This window comes from Gymnogyps californianus, chromosome 9, assembly GCF_018139145.2.
Source record: "Gymnogyps californianus isolate 813 chromosome 9, ASM1813914v2, whole genome shotgun sequence".
NCBI lineage: Eukaryota > Metazoa > Chordata > Aves > Accipitriformes > Cathartidae > Gymnogyps > Gymnogyps californianus.
Window position 1 is genome coordinate 10,766,566 of NC_059479.1, and position 22,849 is coordinate 10,789,414.

Genomic DNA, 22,849 nt, shown 5'->3' on the forward strand with positions numbered 1-22,849 from the left:
GTTTTAGAAATGAATATCTGTCTGACTTAATCATTTAGGCAAGTGAAGAAGTCACATAAATATCCCTACATTTTACTTTATAGGACAGTAAACCAATTTCTAATCAAATTTGTAAGTAAACAGCATTATTTGTTTCCAAGAAATATCAATATTAAAATACTTTTCAAAGAAATGTGAAAACAGACTTCAAAAATGACTAAGTGTTATCTATTAAACACACACACACTATATTGATATGCGAGTATACAAACATGATGATCAGAGATACAGAGGCAAACGCAATACCCCTTTGTAATATCCAGGGATGGAGAGTCCTAGCACTGTACTGGAAAAAAAAAAAAAAAAAAAATCGGATTCGGAGTCTCAAACAGATGAGAAAGTTGGATGTGTTTGATTTTTACTCCTTTGAAGTGCTAACAGCGATTCTACACTTGAGTGCAGGAGCAATGCCCCACTTCAGCACAAACACACTGACCCTAATATGGTAGGGGAGAAATAAATGCTTACACCTATACATGCAGGTCTTGAAGTGTTTTAAAACAGAGGGCATTTTCTCAGGTTAGAGATAGGGAAACTGAGGCACAGAAATGCAAAATGACCCCCTGAAAGGCAGAAGGCAAGCTCAGGTGTAAATCCCAAGAGTGAAGGCTTTTATTTGAATGCCAAATCTACTAGCGCAGACCTTTCTTAACCACATTATTGCTCAAATCTCACTGGTATCAGTGGGAGCTCAAAGACTGATTCTGATCTGGCTTAGAGCTAGGTCAGTCACAAACAGACTCCTCAGCTTTTCCCTAAGCTCTTGTGTCCTAGCTAATTTGGGGGCAGTCCAGCCAAACGGTAAGAAGCTGACTCACTGTTGCAGTTTCTCTGGGTGGTCTCAGCAATAAAAAAACCAACGATGCCAACACCATTCACGGGTCATTCCCGGCAGCATGGAAACAAGCTCTGCTCTCAGCAGAGCATTGCCCTCACCCATCAGAGCGTGAGCCTCAGCACAGACCCATGGCCAAGTCCACACTGATATTCCCCAAGCTACCAACACATGAAAAATTGGGCAAAGCAGACTGCTGCAGCCTCAGGGGACTCCCTGCAAAAGCATATAGTCAAACAAGGAGGGAAGCCACTTACCATACAGGACTGTAATGAGCGACACGGGCATGACCAGGATACCCACCAGCATGTCTGCCACCGCCAAGGACATCAGGAAGAAGTTTGTGGCATTCTGCAACTTCTTCTCCAAGGACACAGCCATAATTACCAATATGTTCCCCCCAATGGTCAGCAGGATGACAACCAAGATCAGGAGGGCTGGCCAGTTCTTCTCCCTCACGGACATCCGAGAGACTTCGCCCTTCTCAGAGGCATTAAGAGGATCAGGTGTAGGCAAACTCTGATTCAGAGTCAAATTGCTGCTTAAGGACCAAGCCATCAGACCACCATGCAAACTAAAATCCAGCGTAACAGACACTGTCGTTAAGCTGAGTAATATTCCAGTGCTACTTAAAGTGCTCATCGTCTGGGACTGTTTTTTCTGTCTCTTAACCGTGCCTCAGAGATGATCCCTTTTCCAAATTGCGGGTCCAAGGCAGATGCCGAACTTCACAAAACCTGAGCCAGAAAATCATTTGATCTTCCATAGCGAAACAAGCCTTACAGAAGTTAGCGTGGAGCTCTTCTGGTTTCCTTGGGTGTGTTGGAAGATGACCACTGACCAGCAACCTCAAGGGAAAGGAGACTTTGCAATCTCCAGCTGGTTTCCAGGTCCACCATTCTGAAAAGGAAAGAGTATATTCTTCACTGAAATCACAGTATACACAACACCTTCTTTATCCCCATGCAAATGACATTCTTATTCTCTCCCTTCCTGCTGGCTAGGATGTTCTCCAGACTGGAAGTAATTTATCTTATGGGTACAGACTATGCCTATAATTATGGGGGAGAGAGGGAGAGAATCACATCAGTGTGCTCTGGCTGGTTAAAAGCTGATTATCACTAATTAAATGTTTTGTGAAACCTGCAAAAGCAAGTCTGAAGAGCAAAATATGTTTCAATTGATAGCCACTTCACAGATACTCTGCCGCTGTGTAAAATAGTAATCACGTGAAATTCCAACCAATCCAGATAGTGCAGCCAAAGCACAGTGTAAACCGTCACCTTAAATGGAAGTGTTTGGATATATTTTGCATATTCTGAGATAAAGCACAGGTGTTGTAAAAACCCTCAGATGTTAATGATTAACTCTCCTATAATAATGAAGACTATAGTTTGGTTTTTGTTGGGAAATAAATGGTGGATAAGACGCAATATATATTAGGTAACATTATACGATGCTATGCTGTCAATCTCTCCAAACAAACAGATAACAAAGAGTTAAGAGAAGAGAGAGGACAAACTTTCATAAAAGCTGAGCAGTTATTTCTGCTCTTCATCTGTTTCTGTGCCACTGTGCTTCTGTGCTGATCACCAGCACACAGCTGGGCCAGTAAGCCCAGTCCCGCCAGCCTACTGCCCAGGACTACTGTAAAGCACATGCAAGTATCAGCACCCTCATCGCACACTCTGAGGAAATCTATCCTACTGACTGTGTATCTCACATGATTTATGCTTCTTCACAAATTAGTTGACAGTAAGGGCAAGTCAGATTATGTCCCCTGACTGCCCATGTAATACAGACCAGAAAGCATGATGCTGCTGCCTCTGAAGGAGTCCATTAGCCTCATGCATTGACCTAATTCAGCAAGTTAAACATACTCTTAACTTCAGGCACGTGCCTACACCCACTGAGGCTAAGGGCATGTATTCCCAATCCTGGCTAAATCACATCTTCAGGAACTCAATTGTTTTGACTGCCAGTCCTGTACAACTGATGAAAACAGCAGCTTTGCATTTCCATTGCATCTGAGTCAGGATCCTAACAACCATGTACAGCATAGGACTAAAAGCACGGAATGAAAGTAGTAAGTAGAACAACAAAAAAAAACCCCACACACTGTATGGAAGTCAACCAGTAAGTAGAATAGAGTCAATAGCATGCAACTTATTTTGAGCATACCTCAACTTTTTGTGCAGTCCACAGGAAAAGAGCTGTTCTATCACTGTTAAATAAATAACTAAAGAAAAGCCAGATTTTAGCCCTTGAATACACCGTGGCACACATGTGACTCAGCAATTTGCTATCCAGGGATCAAAAGCTAAATGTAATTCATGGGATTACATTAGATTTTATGTAAAATAAGTAGTACTCAGAGTCCTATAATAAAATGTTTAGCATTCATGGAGGTTTTGGAAACTTTCTAATGGGCTTTGTGCATAAAAACATTTCTTAAATGAGCAGTGTGTACAATGAACCCAGATCTGCTTCTACATTATAGTTAATTACTCCCAAAGGGTCTCTAAACCTCATATTTAGGAAGAAGTTTTGCACTATGTGCACAGAAAATAATTTTGCAGCTGCACATGCAGATGAATTAGCAAGTAGTCACAGGACCATTTATTTTTCCAACTTAGCTAGTCTAAAAAAAGTCTGTAGAAAGTTTCGAAATACTTCAGAGTATTTTTTTCAAGACACAGCTTTTACTTTAAAGCTGTGAACAAAATTAACCATTTTTCCAAGTCATCATTCCACAGTGAAGAAGACACTAGGCAGCTTTGTGGCACTTGAGCTTTGCTGTGCAGGACACCCCCATTAAAGCCAGTCTGAATTTCTGGGTCTCCAGAAATTCTCTCTCTCTTTGGCTCCATGACTCTTGGGCACTCCTAATCATGACACAATAATACTTTGGCAGGATGAGCAGAAAGTTCATGCCCAAACATGAGGGCATGGTCGGACAGCAGGACACCCAGCCTTGGTCTTACTTCTTCCCAGGTCTGAGCTCTTGGAGGTTTTGGAGAAGGTGATGCTACCACCACTCTCGCCACAGATGTGAATGAGTTTGATGTTCCTGGCACATGCTAGTTGGGGTTGCTGAAGGAACTTGGGCAGGGAGATGCCTCAACTCTAGATCATCAAAAAACTCAAAGAACAACCTAACTGCAAGATAAGATTTCTGAATTAAAAATGTCTAATTTTATAACTGTTCAGGACTGAATTCTGACGTAGTCAGTAGGGTCATTCTCTCTTGCATTTCACAAATGTTTTTGCAACAACATTTTCTTCCATGAATGATGTCGCATCAGAGCATGGAGTTAAGAAATCAGCAGGCAGAATTATCACTTGATTATTCATCAGTTTTATTATTAAAAATAAAATGTACGTTATTTGGCTACTAATGTACTGCAAAGCATGGGGTTCTAAAATTATACTAGTCACCAAATACAATTTGCTTTGAATTAAATTATCCTCAGGAGAAAAATCGGTTTTGTCAGGAAGGTCTAAGAAAGGGAGGCTTCAAAATTCATTTGCTTGCTCTAAACGAGCAGTTTTTCAAACATACACAGACAGACTTTGAGCAAAATGCACAAATACACAAAGTAAATTCTGCAAATCTGGTACACACTAACTTCTCAGCTAGAAAATTACATTTTCTAAAGTCTAACAGATTTCTCAATAATCCTCCCCACACACTCCTGTCAGTAGTTAAAAATGTACATGTTCTACATGCAAGAGTAAAATTACGCTATGATATTGAGAAACTAAATTTTTTGCATTAGGACTATAATCATAAAAATGAATCTTAGACTCCAAATTCCATCTTTGCTATTAGAAGGAATTATGATTTCTTTTAAAACTTGGTCCGTTCACCTGTCTATTACTCAGAGTGACTCATGGAGAGCCATTACTATTTTTGTGCCAATACAGAACTAGGAAAAGAACAGGAAATCACAAAGACACCTAAAAAAGTGTTTTCCAGGTGCACTTATGGAAATGCAATACCTGAAATAACTGAGTACATATGTAGGAGAAACGTGTAGAAAAAAGTGATGACACTGGCAGGAGCTCTGCCTCACCCTATAGCCCCCAAATTCCTGGTTTAGATGGATCAAAGATGTTGGCACTGCTCTGTATGTCAGCTCGTCCCTGACAGTGGCCAGAAAGAAGTTGGCAGCCCTCGTTCTCGCTGCCACCAACAGGTGGCAGGGACCTGCAACCAGGTCCCCGCACCCAGGAAAAGGAGGAAGGAAGAGCCACGCTCTCAGACCAGAATAGCATCACCGCCTGTTTTCATGTTCCCTAAATTCAGCCATCATCATGTCTGACATGAACAGTGACAGACCTTCACTTCTTAGCTTGGCATAAACAGAAAGAAAAACATTACGTGGAAGAGAGGCGACTCCTAGGTCTGAGCCAATGCTTCTCACTCCGTTCTACCACATTTCTGTGAAAAACCCTATGCTAGAGTCCTTACCAAGTCTCATTGACACCCTTTTTTCTACATTGCCTTTATTTAATGTTGTATTTTCAGTTTTCACTGCCTGGAGGATCGTTGCTTTCACCCCAGGATAGCATCAGGTTCTCTAGTGGCAGGAATACCTTGGAGAGGACATTAGGATAACGAGGGTTTTCAGAAGTGGTACAGATTTTATCCAGGACTATAACAGTAAAAAACCCATCTCTCTCAACTGCCTTAAGGCATTTAGAGGAAGCATTTTGCATATTCATTTTGAAAAATGATACGTGGGAATTTGACTACAGCAATGCTCAAAATTGGGCTGCACCTTTAGAATTAACCATCCTATTGCTTTGTTAATACCTTTATTATTATTTTACATGGACTCTAGCTTGAAGTCATCAGCTTTCTTTTTCACTGCATCCCTCAGTCTCCACAAGGTAAAACTTTATGACTAATTCCTTCAGCTACAGTCTTCTAAGCACATCACTGTACCAGAAAAATAATTCACATTTTATTCATGAATTCTGCATATATTTAAGAAATATCTCCATAATTTTAAATTAAAACCTGTGCCTACCACAGATTTTTTCCAATGGCTAACTTCAAAGCACACGTACTGAATTTTGTGGTCAATCATCAATTCCAGTTCAATCTACTACCGACAGTCCTTAGAATTATAATTTAAACATTCAGCAAAGCCAAGTTCTTGTCTATGCCACTCTTGCTTTTTGATAGAGGTAAGTAATGAGTTCTTTGGGCACCTTTTTTTCCTTCAGTCTTTAAGTTCAGTTTAGAATAAACTGAAGCTAGAAAAACATTTTTGTTTCTCTCCTATCAAGAACACATGAATTAAAGCAAGAGTTTGATATGCTGAAGTTTCCAGATGTTCCAGAAGGTTAAGTCAAAGGGAAACAAAAGCTACGGTGGTTCATAAGTCTGTACTGGTAGGGTGCTGGGGGGTTCACATGCCTTTGGGAGTGTTTACCGCCATTACTCTTGCTAAAAGGAAAAAACAAACCAACCAGCCTTTCTTGGAATAAACACAATTCTTTTCTCCTTTGAATTAAATGCATTTGTCTTTAGTTGTTTTACCCTTCAAAGCCCAGAACATTTTTTCCTGGAGAAAGTCAGCCACCTGCTGAGAATGAGACATTCCCCGCCCCCCAGCCAGGATCCTGCCTCTCCTGGACAGACTGCAGAGCTCCTGTGCTCTCGTAAATCATTTAATAACTCTCTGGGACTCGTAGCCTGAATGTTAACAATGTGCATTTCAAATTGGGTAAGAAATCAAGGATTGTCAGTTTAGCCCAAAAAAAGAACCTGAGTCTCAGGCAGACTCAGAGGACAATAATACATTAATTCATGGTAAGTCTTGCTGTAAAAAACAAAAGTACTTAATGATCAAAAGTGATGACTTTCAGCAATTCCCTCCCCAAAGAAAAACAAGCAACGTCCAATGGCTTGTCAAAGGCACAAAAGTCACAGGTGAGTTTAGGAGGGAAAAAAAAAAATCTCTTTTGCTATCAGCAGCATTCAATTCTCTGAGTCACATTCACATTTTATTGATAAGCAGATGAAAGCCAACAAGTTGTTAAAGATCAACCATATTTTTAAATCAAAAGTTTTTCCTTCAGCCTTGGCTTTGATGGTAGACCTCCATAAGGGTAAAAATAAATCTGAAGTCTAGTAAACTGAACTGCAAGTACTGCAATTTTTCACAAGAAAACAGTTGCAGATAGTTCACAACTATCTGAGCCAGATAGTCAGCTGACGTAAATTGTTATAGCTCCAGGAAGCCCTTTACAAAATGGCAAATAATTTTAAATTGTATAATAGGATACACAGTTGAGGCTCAAGAAGGCAGATTTAGTGCTTCATTCTTCACTCTAAACTCTGTATTTCCTGCTATTTGCATCTTTACTAATTTATTTTTTTAATGCCTTGCCAAATGAATTTTCATTTTTCTTTGGAACAGAAGGTTGTTTTAAAATACATCTTTCCATTACACCCTTGCAAGGGCCCCTTTAGTTTTAGTGACCAAATAAAATCGTATTTTTTATATTTACAGAATTCTGTATTTTAGGCACTTGCAACTCATCTTTCTCCTTTTTGTAGCAGCACTAAGATGCATCCCGATTTTTGTGCAGATCTATTTTTAAATGGTGTGTAAGAATACAGCAAGTCCAATGGAGACCACCAAGGTGACTGGGGCTGAAGCACATTAACTACTGCGTTTGGTTCAGCCCTGGGTTTGCTTCAGCCCAGAGAAGAGGCATTGAATGGGGATGTATTTGCTGTCTACAGCTACCTGCTGGTGCTTATAGAGAAGACAGTGAGACTCTTCCAAGAGCTGCACAGCAAAACGACAAGAAGCAACTGTCACAGTGATAGATCTAAGGAAATCATGTATAAAACAGGAAAAAAAATAGACAAAAGAAATCACAGCGAGGGTGGTCAGACAAGGGAAGTGGGTCATGGAGAGACTGCGGGATCTCCATCCTTGGAGATGCTCAAAACACAGCTGGGAATTACACTCAGATACCTGATCTAACTTTGAAGTTAGTCCTGCCTTGAGCATGAGGTTGGACTACAGACCTTCAAGAGGTCCCTTCCAGCCTAAATTATTCTATGATTGGATCAGGAATGTGCTTCTGAACAAAGCTGTCCAACCTGGGGGTGTTTTTGAGCTCCTATCCCTAGATACACACCCTATGCTTGTCCCTACTACTCAAGCTCAGGATAAGACCAGCACATCCTGTCCCCTTTTGTTTCCCCAAGGCCAGAAATAAAACTGCGTGCCCAGGCGGGAGAGCACAACCGTGAGGACACCAGTCTGCACGATGTGGGGACCAGGATCCTCCAGCTGCACCAACACATGCCCCTGTCACACTGTGGAGATGCACACAGCAATGCCAAGTCCTCACCTCTGGTCACCTGTTGAGGTCGCAGGCATCCGAGGAACCTACAGTTCAAGTATGTTCTGAAAAGTGGCAATTGTAGAAAGCCCCAATTTGTTTTAGTCACTTGGTAGCATCAGGAAATCTTCCTGTCTTTTGAAAGCAATACATGCACTATCAACAGAGATGCACATTTTCACAATCATTTCAGTGGGAAAAGAAAAATCAAAGCCTAATGATTATTCTGCAGATATCCACTTCAAAACTAACTGAAGATGCAGTCCAGAGAATTGCTTATGCCTAATTTTAAGTATTCAAATACTTTCCAGAGCCACTTTTGAACTGGGGACCATATTACTAGCACTTTCATTAGGGACTTTCTTTCCAAGGAAGTATTTGATGCTCCCTCTTCAGTTTTGCAAGAAATTCTGGAATTTTTCCCAGCAGGTACTGGAGGTAAATCAGTATTAAAAAACCCACTTAATAAAACCTTAGGCAAACCTCCCCAAACACAGCTTTTTACTACTGTTTTTTAATTCCAACACAGAAAATAAGTATTTAATTACTTGCAAACTAAAAGAGTATTTCATTTTTTCACAGCAAGCAGAAAATGGATTTTCTCAGACACAAGCTCAAGTAATGATATTCTGTAGGGTCATAATAATGAATCACTACCATTCTGTCCAAAACCAAATAGCATTAATTTCCCTCTCTATCTTCCCCTCATACTTAGTCGGAAAGGCATTAATTTCTTTTCCAGACATTTCAAGGCAATACAAGCACACAGAAGAGATCTTAATCTACCTTCTGGCAGTAAGACTACCATCCTTATTTTTTATTTTCCCTTAGTGGAAGAGCAGCTGGGAACCTCACAAGAAGACGTAGATACTCTGCCACTCCCTACAATGATAAACTTGCTCTCTCGGCTCGGACATGCAGAAATACTACAACAGAATAAATCTGAGTCTCATCACATACTGTCCTAACTTCTTGAAATGATTACACCATAGTTGTTCATATTTTCTATGTGTAGGTATCATTCCAAACTGCCCCCTTTTTTTTTTTTTTTTGTAAGTTTTTTGTTTGTTTGGTTTTGGTTGTTTTTTTTCTTTTTTTAAATAAGCATGTCCCTAGTGGCTGAAATTCACCTTTGTAAAAAGACCAGCTGAGCTGAGCATTCCTCAGCCTCCTTGGCAGGTATATTTTGGGATTCTTATTATTGTGTTTACCTGCAACTGTGCATGGAGTTAATCATGAATTAAAATTTGGATTTTGCTTCATCCTTATTAATAAATAACTGAAAGCATTCCATACCAGCATTAAAAAGTCAACACTTGCTATAGGTAGGCATCGTGTGTATTTGCTCCCTGGAACACGGAAGTTTGAGAGTTTGTGTAATCCCCCAAGGCAGCTCTTGTGGCTGCAAAGCCCCTGCTTCTGCCACCACTGGGGTGACATTCCCTCAGTCTCTTTTTAATTCAGCCGTACAACGTGGTAAATGTCAGAAGTAACGTTGCTGGAAGATCTTATGTGGTAGGTTTTTTACCCTCAGCTTTTCAGGGTTGTTGTAGTAAAGTACTATCAAACTCTTTCCTACTCACAAGAAAACCAATTTTTCTCTCTTCTTAAATGCTTTGCATGACAGCTCTTTGTTTATAGCATTAAGGTCTGGAAGTGAGCACTTGCAACGTTTGCTCCCAAAATAAAACATAATAAAACAAAACAACAAAAACACTTGCCTGGCTTTCTGTAACTAACTTTTTGCAAGTTTTAAAGCCACACCGATTTAAAAACCAGAAGGCTCCACAGTTTTCAGCAGTTTTTGCAGCACAGTGCTCTATCCCCTGTGTGGTTGAATATCTTCATAATTCTAAGTTACCACATATACGGCATTTGGCAGTATGTATGCACCTGTAGGAAAATACATACATGCATCTAAATAATCATGAAGTGATTTATTTTCAAATTATGTTTTCTGGAAAATCTCACATTCAATACAAATGAATCTGACATTCTTAAGTTATTGTGCATACTTTGCAATAGTAATAGAGAACAGAAGTCAATCTGGAAAGGAAGAACATGAATATTCACCAGGCCAGATCATAAGTCATAGCATGAATGTACACACACCATTACATAAAACACGTGCCCATTTTTAGGGGAATTGTGGTGACTCATCTATTACTTAAGGCAAATTTCTTAATCAAGCAAGCAATCATTTGATGTTGCATTTGTAGCTTTCTTTTCACTCCAGCTCTCTCTGTCTTCTGAAATCACGCCAGTTTGGTAAGATCACTCATTTTCTAATGAAGAAACTGGGATTTATTATGCAGTGACACGGGGCACACCCTGCACCACATGCCACACGTGATCCAGGGAGAATCTCCCCTTCGCTTTGCACATGGACCCTGGGCTCAGGCAGCTTGACCTGTCATGCCTGTGCGCAGCCTGGTACGTCACCAGGATGTGGCTGCTCACCAAGGGGTTCACATGGCTGAAAATCGCTTCTCCCTTAAATTAATTTTCCCAGTAAGCACCTGAACCTGCAGAACCCTCTAATTCAAAGCTCAGAGAGCTCTTTATTTTAAATTATAGGATGTTTAATAGAGGCCTCCTACCTAATGTGGTGGTGCATTATTAATATATGCCAACGAATGCCCCTCCTGTTGTCAGTGCTGCCTGAGCATCTTTAAAATAATCACAGCATCAGAATAGCCAGGGAAAAGCAAAGCAAACGGCAAAGCATAATAAAAAGTGTCCCTGACGAACTGACAAATTGCTCAGGGCTTTTACTATAATAGTGTAATTAAATATGTGTTTTCACGTACCTGTACAATGTCAGAGAAGGGATTATTGAAACATTCATGAGTTACTTGACTTATCTGTATCTCATACATAACAACAGCTGAAATAAGAACAACTACATAGACAATGTAGCTATTCATAGCAAGAATAGCCAAAGGTTACTACTGCATGGATAAAGCTCACGGAGTGATTCAAACCCAGCTCTCGGCAGTATGCAGCCTCTTACGCACCAAAGCTCTGGTCCTATCACTGCACCTTTTCTTTAAGGTCTACGGAGATGCTCTACTGCCTTCCCCAGCAGAGAAGAGGACCATGACCTGGCAGCTGTATTTTTCCTCTTCTTCCAGTTTTACAGGCTCTCACATGGCTATTTAATATATGAGGAATACATTGGATCCTAAAAATGTTAGGGAACAAAGACTAATAAAAGGCAAGTTAAGTAATTCCTTAAAGAGATTTTAAAAAATCCAACAAAAAAGCAAAACACCACAAAACAAAAACCAACAAACACACACCCAAAGAACATTGCAAAAATGCAAGGCTTTTTTCCCTTTTTAGTGTTTGGTTTTGTTTTTCTTTCTTTTTTTTTCCTTGGAAAACTGATCCATATGGACCTGAAAGGGAATGACTGACAGTATAAATTCAGAAAGCCAACACTTCTCCGATCTAAGTATATCACAACTGGATATTTTGGTAAATCAGTACCAAGGGAAACCCTAAAAACAAAAGTAGGTAGAAAAGAAAACTGTTAACAACAGGTATTAAAAAAAAAAAAAAAGGACAAAGAACAACATCAGACTGAAACTGTTAGAAGAGCTGGTCTGCGTGATGCCTGCATTTAAAAACAGAAAATGATCCACACAATTATAAACCTCTTAGTTTGACCTTAACCAGGCAAAATTTCAGAACATATTTAAAAGGAAAATTAAAGATGTGAAGATACATGGAAAGTGCTATAAAATGCGACATGAGTTTCCCAGATGTACATTGTAACAGTCTTGACTTGGTATCTTGGGATTTTGTTTGTTTGTTCTTTAACACCCCATTCTCCAGGCAAAAACAATGCAGTGGTTCTAATTTACACGGACTTCATTAAACCATTTGATATGGTGTCACCAGGGAAATTATTAGGTAAACTCCAGAGAAAAAGACGAACAGAGCAATTGTGAAACTGCCATGGAATTGGCTGCAGAGGAGATGAAAATGGATTAGGCTGAAAAACCAAACCCTGGTCTGGAAGCAAGTTGTTCGTTGAGGTTGGCAAGGCTTGATAGTCATTTCATTCTGATTTTTTTTAAGGATGCTAAAACAAAACATTTACTTTGGGAATTGAATGTACTGATGATTCAAAACCAGAATGCAACACCCACATCGGGAAAGGCTGGAACATCACACAGGAGAAGCTGAATGGCTTTGAGGACTGAACTAATCACATAACTAATAATGAAATGGGATAATACGAACTATATATAACTAACAGAATTTGGCTGTAAACTAAGAGTTTATCAGTTGGAAACAAAGATCATTACTTCAGTGTCTGAGCCATACGTCAGCATGAGAGGGATATGGAAGAAACAAATTAATCTACGCTATATATACACCAAGCAAGGGATTTCTTGTAAAGGTAAGGAGGAATTAGTGCCACTGGCACAAGATACTTGAGTCCTAATACTTGTATTTTTATTCACTAATCTTCTATTTTCAAGAAAGACGATTCAAACAGGAACAAGCCTGTGCATTCATAGGCAGGAGAGTCCTGCCTGTGAGCCAGCTCCAGGCCATGGATATGTTGCACCTAAGATGCATTAGTGCACTGAGAAGTTGAGTAAGCACTGGAGATTGCTGTGCCATACGGACACAGCCATGCAGACCAGCACTGGCACGTACCCAGCCAGCTCAGAGGCTGGGCAAAGCGAGCATGGTTGGGCTGCACTCATCCAAAGATGAGATGCAGAATAAGAGAGTCCTCTGAGAAGAAAAGAATAAAAGGCTTGGCTTGTTTAACCATAGAAGGGGACAGCATGTGGTGGACTCCAACAAAGTGGAACTGACCACCACCACCACCCCCCCTGTGTCCTCATTGCACTTCTTTCTGTAGGCTCCACTGAGGCAGGGTCATAGTCATGACTCTTGCTTTGAAGAAGAGAGACTACTTGCACAAGCAGGTTTGTGATATCTAGGCAAAGCCTCTCATAACACATTTCTGAATTCCAAGTATTCCTCTGCCTTTCTTGGTAAGTTCTGTGTTTGCGAGAAAGTACATTTTCTTCTTCAGCTATATTGATCATCTAACTGGTCTTTAACATCTAAATGACTACATAGTTCTCTGCATACCGACTTGCTCTCACCCCCTCTTCCTCACTCCCACACCATTAGACCTCTTGCCTTGGCTCTCTCCATCAGTTTTTGCCCTGCTGCTTCCTCACCCACAGCACCACAGGGTGGTAACATGGGTTATCCACCGGGGAGGTCACTCACAGGCCTGCTGACCCTACCCTCCCATCGACACGCACCCAGACTAGCTCCAAGGAGGCCGACCCACAGATTCAGCCCAAGAGGCCATCAGCACTCCTCCCTCAGGCCAGCTTTCCTCCCCAAATCCAGGATCCCAAGTTTCACCCATTTTCCATTTTTCCTTCCTTCTCTCTCTGATCAGATGCATTCTTGCACATGTACACAGGCACCTTGCAAGCCTGCTTTCCCTTTACAGCATTGAACAGGGACAGTTTAAAACTTTTTAAAAATTCATTCTAACAACATGGCTTTTTGATTAAATCTTATTATCTAGACTTAAAAAAAAAATGTATTAGCTGGACTTTTTTAAAACAGTATTTTGTTTCATTTCTTTAATTCTAGCTTCTTTCCTTTCCTAGGCCTTACAGCTGAGAGAAGGAAAAAAGGGGCCAGAAATCAAAATGTTTGATCAGCTTTGGGTCTAGTAATAAAGAAAGAAAAAAAATAGAAAGACTGACTATTACAAATCTTAAATTACTTTTCTTTTTTCCTCAAAATTGTTCTGGGGAAAACACACTCCAGTATGAACTAAATTAGCTACTGATTTTCTTAATACAAAGATATTAATTTGAGCTTTTTTCCCCTACTTTGCTTATTGTTATCTCACTTCAGTTAATGCTCTACTATTTCATACTCATAATTCACTGTTAATTCTCCTTAGACTGATGTAGCAACTCTATTATGAACTGTAGGTTTTTCCCCTTCATTCCCCTTCACCCTTTTGAGAAATGTAATAATTAACATCAAATGTTTTTCTGTATGTTCCACCGCTCTAAAAGCAAACAACCCAACCCCCCCATGCTGACTGCTTCATGCCATGAGAATTCACTTTAATCTGGATGCCTGATTCCAGGTAAATTCTGCGTTGTGCTGCTGGTCCCAGACTAAGCCAGGGGTAGATTCTGAGCTCTTACACTATAATAAATCACAAATATCTTCAATGAAACAAGAAGGCCCAATCGCCTCCCTGGTCAGACAGACCTCAGCATAGTCACTCTTGATTTGTACTAGAAAATAGGCCAATTGCATTGAAACATCTTCAGTGAGATTAGAAGCAGGCTCTTTATTTAGAGAAATAATTTAATTTTCAAACCATTTGACAATTTTAATAGACATCATCTATGAATAAGTCAGGGTGTGTAATATGCCTGAAGCAAGACGAGAAAGGCTCATTAACTTTGAGAGAATAGACAGATGGGCACGTTGGGGTAGAGCTCTGACAGCTCCCAAATTATGTAAGAAGTGAAGACCGAGGAGTCGGATGCCACGCGCATGTGTGCAGGAGTCATTTCCATGGGAGCAAATTGCAATGACACAAACTGTCATCTATGACATCAGTAAATGAGTCAGGAAAAAACAAAATGAAGGAGACAAATCATAATGGAAAATACTTCAGTTTCCAGCATGACGTAAAAGGCAAAGGAGGTCTATAGAAGTTGATGCAATTTGGATTAACCCGGTTCTCTTCATGAGAATACACATGAAATAAGGATTTTGTACAATTCGGATTCTAACACAAATAGAGTGCATGAGGCATGCTGAAACTGCAGCAAGGGAAGCAGTCCTGAGATGGCTGATGCTGCAAAGAGCAGGCAGATGCTTGGCTGCATTTAACAAAACAATTAGGATCACAGCAAAGAAAATGAAAATAGGAGAGAAGCTGTAGACAAAACTAGGAACGTAAGAATGGAGAAAATATGAAGGTTAAAGACTAACAAAGAAGCAGACATTGTAATGTAAAGACAACCTCTGGTCTCAATGACAGTCTACAAAGGAAAACTAGCATTTAGAAGTGAAGGAAAACTGGTATTGAGAAGTGGCATCATTCAAACAGGATCCAAAGCAGCCATTTCCTTTTTCAAAGGAATATTTTTCCTACATGTACCTAAAATTTGGGTAAAATTTGTCAGGTGTATCAGCAGTGTTTTCCAGCCAGGCTGGGGATGACTGCTGTGTTGTGGTCAGAGACCCACGTAAGTGATGGGTGACGGGAGACCAACCTCTCCTTACATAGATCACGCTAGCACAAGTATATCAGAGGGAGGTGGTCAAATGCACTTTTGATGAACTCAACTAAGGAAAAATAATGAAACTATCAAAACAATTTATATATGAATCAGGTAGCATCTGCATTTTAATGGCTGGAACAAAGGCAACTGAACTCTAATGGAGTCGATTTTCTCTTGCAAGCGATTATTAAATTGCTTTCACTTTGTCAGCAAGGTAATATCTATGCTAACAGCTCAGAGTTAGGGAAGTAACAAACCGTCAATTGTCAAGTGGGGAAAAACATCTTCCCCCCACCCCCGGATAAAGCACATTTGAAAGAGAAACACTTCTGTTCCTCTGGTAACAAGAAGCCCTTCACAGGAGGGAAATACTCCATCAGAAACAACAGGGCAGGTCCATCACTCCTGGCTTCTGATCTAACAACTTCAGTATCACCACAAACTAAAATAATTTGGGTGCTGGCACCACTGACTATAAGTGAATGAGAGTTTTGCCACTGACTCCAGTTAAGCTGGAATTTAATTCTTTTATGTTTAGTCTCACAAGGAGCAAAAGTGTGTTTGAAGGCAACGGGCACGATACCTTCTCTGACATCTGAAGTCCTTGAGTAAAGAGTAGATCTCTCGCCAGAGAAGTTCAAACAAACTAACAGTTTGAGGCAGAAATTACTTTAGTTTGTAAGTACAACTACAGCACACAGCAAGCACTGCATGGAGAGACATGAACTAAGGTTGGGGAGTCAGCAGCAGAGACATCTCTTTGGGCACACAGCCCATTAATTACTTTGCTGATCAATGTGGGGACGAGTGCGGCACAACCACAGCCAGGCTGTGTTTGGGAGTCAGCTCTGTCTTTGCACAGAGTGTGCTGTGCCACACAGGCACTCCTGCTCCATCAACGGTAGTTTGGGATTCCCAGTACATGCACGCATTGTGCCAAACAGATACAACTTCTGTGCAGGCTGGATTAGTTATGATGGCCTGTTGACCTATTAGCAAACAGGAAAGCCAAGAAACAGAAGCCCAAAGCCTTGATTCCTGTATCATTCCCATTTATTTGGCCACGCCTCCTGCACATCCCAGCTGAAGGGAGATCTTGTCCCCTGTATCAACAGACTGGCATTTGGAACAGTTGCAGAAATGGGGCTTGGGTATATTTGTGCAACAACGCAAACACCTCGAGTTCTGTGACAGTAAAAGTGCATCTTATATTTTCATTTTCTAAACCTACCACCAACTAATACAAAGAAATGATCATGGGAATATTTAAGAACAAGCAGCATCAGGCCAGGTAACCTAATATTTTAAGCAACTTTACACCAGGCAGTGTAACCATTACAAACACATGTTTTGATAAATGGCAGCACTCTAAAAATGAAACAATTATGTTACTTCCATTAATTAACAGGCAATAATAGACTTCCACATGCAGATGAGCTAGTGAATGTCATCATATAATTTTTAAATTACACTGGCATCGTTTTCCTCTCACACACATCTGACCCTCAAGGAAGATTTGCATATAAAGGCCAAAGTAGCAGCAAACACATTTCTCAGTTCCCAGTTTTATTACACTAAAGCAGCACAAATAGCAATTAGAAACACTACCTACTCAGTGAGGCCGAAATCAGCTTCATCCACACAGGTCAACAGGAGCACGTCCCACCCCGTTGATGCTGCCGTGAGCCACAGTGCCTTGCTGGTGGGAATCAGCGTGTAGGGCTGAAATTATGACCATCATACCGGGGGACATGGCATGAATCCCTGCTGCCACCACTACTCGCTGTCTCCTTAATGATTTGGAGAAAAAGGCACTGGGCCAGTCACTCCAGCTGATCTGCAAGGCATACGGTTTTGAACTCACAACTTTAGCTTGCAGGCCCTTTAATGAACTGTCTCAGTAACTCCCCAAAGTAAAAACAAATTCACTCCTGTTGATATGTGATCCTTATGTAATGATGAGGAAGGCAGGATGCAGAAGCCCATAACACAGGGCTACATGAACATCTGAACCTTATGAGGAGAAGCTCCTGTGTGGGGTGTGACCCAAGCCTGTTACCAGTTACAACATAAGTTTCTATGAGATTGCCCTAGGCAGAACTAGGTTTTATGTTCTGCTTCAAAATTAACAGACCTCTCCATGTCATTAAAAATATCTTACTCAAGTGCTTTGTTCTGCAAGTCTGAGCTGTCAGAAAACAAAGGAGTTCAGTACAGATACTGACACAAAACAGGACGATGTTCTCTGCTGGAAAACCCCTTTGGGCAAGAGCAACATCAATAGGTGGTAGATAGCAAAAACTGTGCTGGTGGTGATATGTTACTTTGCAAGAGCTTCAAAGAAAGCAAGAAGATCTGGCAAAACAGGTGGCTGAGCATTATTCCAGACCAAGGCTACCACAACACACACCTGGGAACACCCATCAGCAATATTGCACCAGAAAGGAGGACTGGAGGAAGGCAGACACGTTCACCAAAGTGGGAAACACCATACAGGGATGGAACAGGCAACCAGCAGTCATTAAACATAATGGGTAGAAATACCAGTTTACAGCTCCTGAGCAAAACTGAGGATTTTGAACCTAGCTGCAGTCTCGGTGTTTATGTATGGCTGTGAGAGCTGTTGAGATGCAAAATGTTAGAAACCAAACACCTCTGAAACACTGGAGAAAGTCACCTAAGTTGGGTTGCTCATGCAACCCAAGAAATTCCCTTGCAGTAGTTTGTATCAATCAAAAAAAAAAAATGTTGAACGAAAAGAGGATCCCATTTGAGCCAATGGCAAGTGCAAAGTAAGGCACATCATCCTAAAGCTCTTTCATTACCAGCCAAGTTGTACAATTTCACATTTGCTAAGGACCAAGGGATGGTGTAAGTGTTATTACTATGGCATACACTGACCTAAGGCACAGAAACTTCACTAAATGTGGGGACCTGAGCCCCACAAAACCAGCAGGCAACTCTGCCCTGGGCACAGAACAGAAGAGCTCTGCAAGTCAGCTAACATGAACTTAATTCTGCTTTCACTCCCCCAGCAAAGCTGTGTGGGAGGACAGACATTGTTCAAGCACAGAACTGAGGAGAAAGCAGAAAAAACCCAACAACCAAAACCTAGAGATTGTAACTTTGTTGAGGATTCATAAGGCGTAACAGTACCAAGCAAGTTTTTTTTATCTTTGATGCTTCTATAGCATTAAACTCATTTAGAAGGCTGAAAGACATAATACTTTGCACTTTCTAGATAAAAGCACTATTGTAGTCATTCGGATGTAGAAGAGCTTTATTCTGCCAAAAATATCAGCACCATGCTGCAGCGTAGAAGCCCTGAAACACGAGATCCAGCTCTGAATCACAGCAGCTGATTCATTCAGAAACAAGGGTGCTGCACTTCTCCCCTTGATCCTACTCACCATGCCACTGCAGCCCACTGAGAACAAAGTTCTGCTACTTATATGGCAAGTATAAAGTATGTAAGATATAAGAGATAAAACCGCTTCATTTGACAGCTTACAGAAAGGGTCACTTCTCACCGAGCTCCAGAAGAGCTGTGAGGCTTCAGTGACAACACCTAGGAGTGCAATTGGAAGGGCAGGGTAGAAAAGGCTGGAAGAACAGGGCTTAGCTGTTCAGAACTAGAGACATTTTGGTAGCTTGCTCATTATAATGATATGTATATTTAAAACATAACAAGAAAAACAAGACCCAGGAAAAGCAAGAGCTTACATCAAAGCCAAATAATCTATGTAGCTTGCTCGCAGGAGAGAAACAGAGATAGCACCTCACAGGGCTGAATCTTAACATATAAAGAGGAAAAATACAGAATAAGCTTTTTTTACAGGAACGACTGAAATACAGGACAAAGCTGGAATTTCAATCTTAAAGTTATTTTTTTAAACAACAGTATAAAGAATTCTGATAAACATCTTAAAATACTTCTTGCTCCCACTTACTACTATTTAATATCAAATTAATTCTTTTTACTTAATTTCTTCTAAGCTGCAAAAGCACAGTCTAGTTACGAGAGATAACAGCAGTGTGCGTTACTCAGATTCCTGCTTTCATATTACTTTGGGAAAAATGAAACTAGCCTAGTGTTGCCAACTGTCACAGGTGTTCCTCACAAGCCTTTTAGTATCTTGTGTCTTCGGTTTTTAAATCCCAGCCCTTTGAGACAGTAGGTCTCACAGCTGCAGACAAAAGATGAAAAATACATCTCCTAAAGGCTTCAAAAACAGAAAGCAAAATATAAGCAAACTATATATATAAAAGCAGGATGTATTATCTTCTGAATTTTCTGATCTCAGGCACTTGACTCATGGTTCTAAAAGGCTCTCAAGGCCAGTGACTTTGCACTCAAAAACTTCAATGAGAGATTCTTAAAAAGCTCCACATCCGGAACACTTAAAATTTAAAGAAAGGTTTCAAGCTTTGTATTTGACACCATCCTTCCACCACAACATTGTTCAGAGATGTCCCCAGAATAACACACTGTATTCCCCAAAGCTAGCATTTAAGCTTGCAGGGTTCCACAACACTGCTCTTCCCCAAACCAAACCCACACTCCAACTTGCATGTCTCAGCTGTGCCAAACCTAAGGACAGGACAGGCAGCAGGGAACAAGGCCCCAACTCTCCCGTACACTGCGTTGTGACCAAGCCGTGGTACCTTATCCCTTTCCAGCACGATGCAAGTGGGATCCGCAGTCTGGTTAAGCCACAGCTGAGGCAAGTCAGTCTCTAAGATGAACCAGATCAGGGCAAATTTCTCCTATAACACTATGGACATTTGCTCAGACAGGTAACAAACAAGTTTTTAATATCGTAAGATGGTGACTAATTGCTCTTGGGTGGAGGGGAGCATTCACAGCAGAGTCTGCAGCTGGCCAGCTGGGAGCTAGCCTGCAAGCAGGGCATCCCACAGCACGGGGACATTCTGGCCCGAGAGAGCTGCTGGTGCCAAGACACCTCATTTGCATTGGAAAACTTTTTTTTTTTTAAATATCTACAGAGCATCACAGAAACTTAACATGAGCCAAAGTCCATACAAACTTAGTACATGCACAGTTTGTACAACAAACCTCCTAAAACAAGAATGTTTTTGACATTTACAAGCCTTTTGCCTACAGATATTGTGTCAGCAGTCAGCTGAACGCATTTCCTTACTAGTGAGGAGACCTCACATTGGAACCGTTTTGGAGAGGGAATTAATCTCTGCTGCCAGCATCACAACAGAAATTTAAGTGAAAGGCCAAAAAAAATATTATAGGTACACAGAAAAAAGGCAAAGCCACACATCCTAACCTTCTGTCCTTTAGGCTTATCGAGAACAGCTGACTGTACTGACACCCAGGGGCTGACAAAATAAGCAGACAGGACTGCACTATTTTAACCCAACAGGCTATGCTGCCTGATCACATTTTTCCTAGAGGTGAGCAGCTGATTGCATAATTTTTTTCCTACATTTTTGCAAAGGCAGAAAACAGAGGCTCTCAATGATACAAAATGCATGCAAGTAAGACATGAGCAAAGCTATAATCCTAAATAATTCTTCTGGACAAGACAAGGACATGAAAGACTTCTATAAACATCCTCTTACCTCTTTTCTTGCTTGGATAAATGTTATTTAGAGGATCTCTTTATGAATACAGGCAGCACAAAGCATATTTGCTCTGATGTGCTTCACAGAGCTATCAAAACCAAAGCCATACACACCCAGGTGTGCCTGGTGTGCTGATTTTTATGAGCTTTAGCCTGATTTTTGAGTAACAGCAGCTGTGCACTTAAGCCTCTTCCTCTCTTCCCCCCCATGCTTCAACGTACCTCACTTGCAGAGCTGATACAGTGACAGCAACAAACCATCAGGGAATTCCTCCATGCCAGGAGCATCCCTTATTTTAGGAGATTTTTTTTTTTTTTTTTTTGGTGCTTGTGAGATCTTCTACAGAATACCAAGCTCTACACTGTTTTGTGAGATCTAAGAACAACCCTGCCTGGGCCCTACCAGAATGGCTTGCTGTTGAAAACCAAGATTTCTTCCCAATTTACCACCATCCAGCTCAGGCTGGAAGGTAGTAAGCTTTTTGTGTGTGTGTATATATATATATGTACACAAATATATATATATATATAATCCATGCATGATTTCTATCTCAGTCCATTTGTCAGTAATAAATAACTCAGTATATAATTTCTTTATCTAAAAAAAATCCGGGGGGTGGGAAAAAGGAAAGAGAATAAAAACAGACTCCTGGGTTTTGGGTATTTCCCCTATCACAATCTCTGCCTCAAACCCCTGTTACCTGGGAAAGGACCTTCCTACCTGGAAGAGGGTTTGGGCAGAATTCAGAGCTGAGCACCATCTTCCTACATGACTGAAAATAGTATCTTCCACCCTTCCTTTTCCCAGTGACAGCTGTATCCTGTGGTACCACTAGGTTCTTTGCAAAACAAATGTGGCACAGCTGCTATGATTTATCTTCACAGCTCATAGCTTAGAGTTACAGACAGAAAATACATATAACAAGGGAACATCTCCACTGTATGTTCCTGCATGCTGGAAGAGTTCCCTCAGCTGCAAGGAGGATGCTGCAAATTGCCTGAAAATGTTGAAGCAGCTTCCCCAGCTGACTAGTCCCATGTTATGTTTCTCTGCAAATTTGGGGGGTTATCATTGATTTTGGTGAGTTCTCCGGCTTCTGCAGCAGGAAAAGTTTCCGTTTGCCCTAGGCAGAGGAAAAGGCTTCTGCGAGTGTGAATAAACCAACAGAGAATTGCAGGAAGGGTTTTTTTTCCAAATTACCCCATAAAATCCCTACAGTATATGTCACAGGTGCACAAGCTTTCATAAAACAAGAGTCAGTAAAGCAGCAGCTCTCGCACATAACTTCCCTCTGGGTCCTGGTATGGGCTGTGTGTTGTGTGGGTGCCAGCACCGCTCCAGGATCTTGCTCTGCAGAGCAGCATCACGGATCCCCCACTCCTGCCCACCCCAGTCCTCACACTGCCACAGAGGAGACACCTATGTTTGAAAGGAGAGCAGTCCTAATATGCCCAACCTATAACAATTTCATTACAGAGAAACAAGGTGGGAAATTGCAGATAAAAGGCACCTCTGTAAGTATACCTGTGTGTTTTTAATTCATTTTAGTAGTAGCTAGTTAGTAGTTATTATGTTTTACTTCAGTTTTCTGTGTCATCTTACCTGCAGAATCTGGGGTTCTTCAAAATGCAGAAAGTAAGGCTAGCAAGTGCACAAACCATTACTGTAGACCCTTACTCCTTCTGGCATTAAA

At 40.9% G+C, this 22,849-nt stretch overlaps 1 protein-coding gene across 1 annotated transcript in view; it reads right to left on the bottom strand.

Moving 5' to 3' along the window:
- The window catches only part of HTR2C (5-hydroxytryptamine receptor 2C), a 64,854-nt gene extending 43,646 nt beyond the window's left edge, over positions 1-21,208 (bottom strand). Inside the window, exons 1-2 of the mRNA XM_050901799.1 lie at positions 21,154-21,208; positions 1,132-1,774 (exon numbers count right to left, since the gene is read on the bottom strand). Of these exons, the coding sequence (XP_050757756.1) occupies positions 1,132-1,516 (385 nt within the window). The 5' untranslated portion in view covers positions 1,517-1,774; positions 21,154-21,208. The remainder of the gene's footprint in view (positions 1-1,131; positions 1,775-21,153) is intronic.
- Positions 21,209-22,849: the final 1,641 nt, after the last annotated feature.